This window comes from Malus domestica, chromosome 10, assembly GCF_042453785.1.
Source record: "Malus domestica chromosome 10, GDT2T_hap1".
In the NCBI taxonomy this organism is placed as follows: Eukaryota; Viridiplantae; Streptophyta; class Magnoliopsida; order Rosales; family Rosaceae; genus Malus; species Malus domestica.
In genome coordinates this window covers 8,617,163-8,621,615 of record NC_091670.1, presented here as the reverse complement: position 1 = coordinate 8,621,615, position 4,453 = coordinate 8,617,163, and the positions used below count along the sequence as shown (strand labels likewise).

General features: G+C 37.5%; 1 protein-coding gene across 1 annotated transcript; it reads left to right on the top strand.

The window, feature by feature from the left end:
- The first annotated feature begins 355 nt into the window (after positions 1-355).
- Positions 356-2,601, top strand: LOC103445145 (protein MEI2-like 1). Its single transcript, XM_008384129.3, has 4 exons — positions 356-954; positions 1,300-1,413; positions 1,571-1,712; positions 2,377-2,601. The coding sequence occupies exons 1-4, from the start codon at positions 356-358 to the stop codon at positions 2,599-2,601; spliced, it is 1,080 nt and encodes a 359-aa protein (XP_008382351.1).
- The last annotated feature ends 1,852 nt before the right edge of the window (positions 2,602-4,453 follow it).

The window sequence follows — 4,453 nt, the reverse complement described above, 5'->3', positions numbered from 1 at the left end:
ACATCCTAATTTACTTCTCATACACATTTTGATAATTTTTATCCGATGATCTTCTTCAATTCATTCGATTTGATAATCAAAAATTTAAAAAATATGTGAGAAGTAAAATGAGATGTGTGGATATCACATTCATTTATAATCATATTCGATTTTTGTTTTGTCAAATAATCATCTTCGACATTAGCTCAGTTATAATAAACAAGTGGGAGGGCTCTTGAGTGAAATCCTTTGAATCTGTACACATCAATTGCCAAAAAAAGAAACGCTATCTTTGCTCCTTTTGCCAGAATCGCTCTCTCTCTCTCTCTGTCTCCCTCTCTCCCAAAAGCTTCTGAACCGGCCCCTTTCACCTTCCATGGCTGCTGAAATTACAGAAGGTTTCAAACGGTTGAACCCTTTTGCACCCGAGTACTTCCCCTCCTACTATTGCCCCCCACCGCCCCCGCTAAACCCTAGCTACTATTATTCCTCATATTCCCATCAAACTGCCACTACCGTTTTCTTCAATCCCTCTGTTCCCACTGCTCAAACCCTACCCTCTCATCACTTTGCACAAGGTCCTCAAGTGCCTGAAAAACAGCAGCAGAAAAGCTATGGCAATGATAGGGTCCAAAACGAGAAGACGACTGTTCCTCGTCCCATACGGCTAGTTAGGGGAAGAAGGTCCACTTTCAGTTATGGATGTCTAGGGAGTAGTATTGATGGTAAAAAGCAAAAGGGTAAGTACGAGAAGAGGAAGGAGTGGAAGCCAAGGGTTCGCGGCAGCTATAGGATGTCTGACGATAAATTTAGAACTATTAATTGGAAGGGATGTAATGATCTACGTGTGGAATACTTAAATAATTTCTCTATGCCGAAGAAGGTGAAAACCAAAAGTTACTCGGATGTTTTGCATGTGGAAGAACATGGAGAAAATACAGCCGTCATGATCAGAAATATCCCAAACAAATACACGTATGTTTATGTGTGTGTTATGTCCCCATAGGTTGCGTGATTTTGGTTATCTGGGTTTTAACTTGTCGGATTTATAATGTTTGATTGATAATTATCAACCAGGTTTTGTTTCTGTACTGATGATTTTGTTATTGACGAGAAACATACTAGCGGTTCAATCCTCTTTATTTTCTATTGCTACTGAATTAGTTGTTCAATTTTTTTAAAGCTTTGTTTCTTGGTTTTGAGATTTTGGTTGATAATTGCGTTCTTGAGTTCATCTAATTGGTGCACGTATATATATGCATCATGCATGGGCTGTTTTCTAATGAGATTTGGTTCAATTTTGGATTCTGTGAATCAAAGCCGGGATATGCTGATGGCGTTTCTGGATGCCCATTGTGCTGAGGAGAATGATAAACCGGATGTAGGAGATGAGATTTCGTCCTATGATTTCTTATATCTGCCTATAGACTTCAAGTGAGTTGTACTTACTACCCTACTTCACAGTCCAACTAATTAATGTCTGATAACTTATTTTTTGAGCTTTGTTTCTGAATCAAAATATAATTAATGAAGATACAGTACTGGTAATTTAGATGATTTTGATCTAATTGAGGCACATATATGTACACAGTACTGGGTTTAACAAAGGGTATGCGTTCGTCAACTTCACCAACAGCAAGGCAGTCTGGAAATTTTCTGAAGGGACTGGTGGGAAGACTTGGGATCTTTTCTACTCTTCAAAGAAACGTGAAATTGCCTACGCCAAAATCCAGGTACGGGCTTAATTAATATTGAACATATAAACTTTAGTTTCATGTCTATAATTAGATTGGAGCAGTCGCTCTAGATTCAATGTATAACTGATGTATCCATTCAATTTATAGCCTTGATTGATTTTAAAACGGGTGTTTATAGAATTAAATTGGATTGGAGAAAGTCATTGCAATTTAATGCGTCTTGAAGCAAGAAATCATTGCAAACTTGAAAGTTGAAACTTTATTCAAGTTGAAGTCCGCAAACGGATTATTCATGAACGAAACATGCATCTCCATATTCTCCACATCCTACCATTTTTGTGTTGAATTGAAGGGATAACCTTCTTCCGTGAAAAATCCAACATTATCTTGAATTTGGATACAAAGTGTACTAGTTGTATCTATTTCCTCATTTATACATTGCAATTAGCTAGCATTTCATTTCAATCTTATGACTTTATTAGGCGTCTGGGATTGACATCGATTAGATAATCTACTAAATTCATTGGTTATGACCGAGTCGAAGGTAGGAGCGGGGATTAGTAATGAAAATTTTCATCTCATGGAAGGAGAATTGTGATGTGTAATTGTTCAAAGTTTTAGTGGTTTATACAATTACGTTGCAAATTTTTAATTGATTCATTAATGTATGATTTTGATCTTGGAAAATAAATTTATATAGCAAAATATAATGAATGATACAATGGTGTTAGTGGTGATTAATTACGACGTAATTGGTGATCAGGGCAAGAAGGAGCTGGTAAGTCATTTCGAGACGATGAGGTTTCCTTGTGCATCAGAGGACGTGCTGCCGGTGTGTTTCGACCCACCTCGAGACGGTTCCAGGATGTCTGTTCAGATCTCGACTGTAGGCCATGCAGTGGATCTTAATCGACATGACAATTAAACGCTCGTCATATCAAAGAAAGGAGGCAATCATGATGGTTGTCGGTCCACGTCAGTCTCATATCTCTTTCTCCACCGTCAGATAATTCCGTACGACTACTGCCCTAGTGTTGTAATAAGAAAAGTAAGCCCTAGATTTAGTTTGGTTAAGTTTCCATTTCCCTGTCTGTTCTAGTTGGTCTTCCTTCAGCTTTTAGGATATGTAATGAGACGGTAGCGGTGGATGTACTAGATTGTTGCTAGTACAGTAGTGCATGTAAAAAGATGTAGACAGTTGAAGGCCAAACCCTAGAGGGGGTGGAGCTTGGCACCTGGACTTCGTCATGGTCTTTCGTGTCCATCGACATGGATATGAGGCCAAGACGTAATGGAGCAGGTGGTAGGTTCCACCTTCCATATATGGACGGCCCTGATTGTCCTGTTTTCCCATGGATAATGATGTCATCATCTCTATTTTAAACTTTTAATTTCAATTGGAGTGATTTTTGCACGCTTTTCATATTTCGCACAGGAAAATGTTAGGTCAGGGATATAAGTCGCATCCCTAAAATTTACAAAATCAATCTCCAACTAGAAGGCTAAAGATAATCGGACAAAAGAATTATACTAAGTTTGCCTTGGGCATTATCTATGCAGCTCCAGGCATGATAAGTTTTGCCAAAAGAAGTAAAATGAAAGTGAATAAAATATAGCTTTGCATGGAAGATGAAAAATTTAGTACTAAAGTAATTTTTAAAATATTAATTTTTGAAGAGCTAAATCATAATCAAAGTCTACGTTTAGCCTTCAATGACTTGAAGATAATTGTAGGGAAATCATACTTTTATACCAGTCATGTATTTATGATATGGCAAATGTGGTGTATTTGTTCCGTCAATTATTAAATTTGTTTTATTATATTTGTTACATTATGTTTTATATTTCAATTGGCCTTATTCAGGCTTGAAAAATTATGGTTCCACATTAAGAATTCCACTTGCTCCAATAAAATTAGAGGGACTTTTCTTCAACCAGCAACATCGAGTTTAAACAACCCATCTCGAAGCAGTTCCCAATGAAATGCAAGGGTTGGGGCACACCATATCACAAATGGCTGTCCAGAAGTCAGAAGTCGAGGGAATCTTTAAATTGGCACAAACTTTTGGGACACTTAGGCTGAATAGTAATGCGCCACATACTTTTCACTAGCATCTTCTTCTCCGAAGTAAGAATCTTGTGCCTACAAGCACACTTTATCAAGATTGCTCGTTAAAAAAATTAGATTTCTATATCATCTCTAGAAAAGATACTGCATAACCCTTTTTTTACATGAATTTAAGTGAAAAGTTGTGGACCGATCAACCATGTTATAGTTTATGGTTGATGTATCAATACACAAATCACTGTCCACACGTGCATGCCGCTAATTTTCTAGGTGATTTTCACCTTGAGAGTTCACCACCCCGATTAAGTCTAAAATACTAGATAATGTCGAAGAGTTTACGTTGAAGATTTTTGGTAATCATTGCATGTTTTTTTTTAGATTGAAATTTGTTTGTACCATACTTAGGGCCTCCGTATTTAGACATCGTATCGGGGGACTCAAATGTAATTATGTAATAAATGAAGGAGCAAATATGTAATAAGTGAAGAGCCCTTATTTTATAAAAAGGGACTCCTCACTCTCACAATGGGGGAGGCCTGAGATCCCCAAAGCCTCACTCTCACATTACAAAGCTCCCTCACCCTCACAATCATCTCACAAACAGAGAAATACAATATCAGTGTGGACGTAGCCCAAACATTGGGGTGAACCACGATACATCTTGTGTTCTTTACTTTCTTGCAGATTCACGGTCGGATTTACGTTGTTC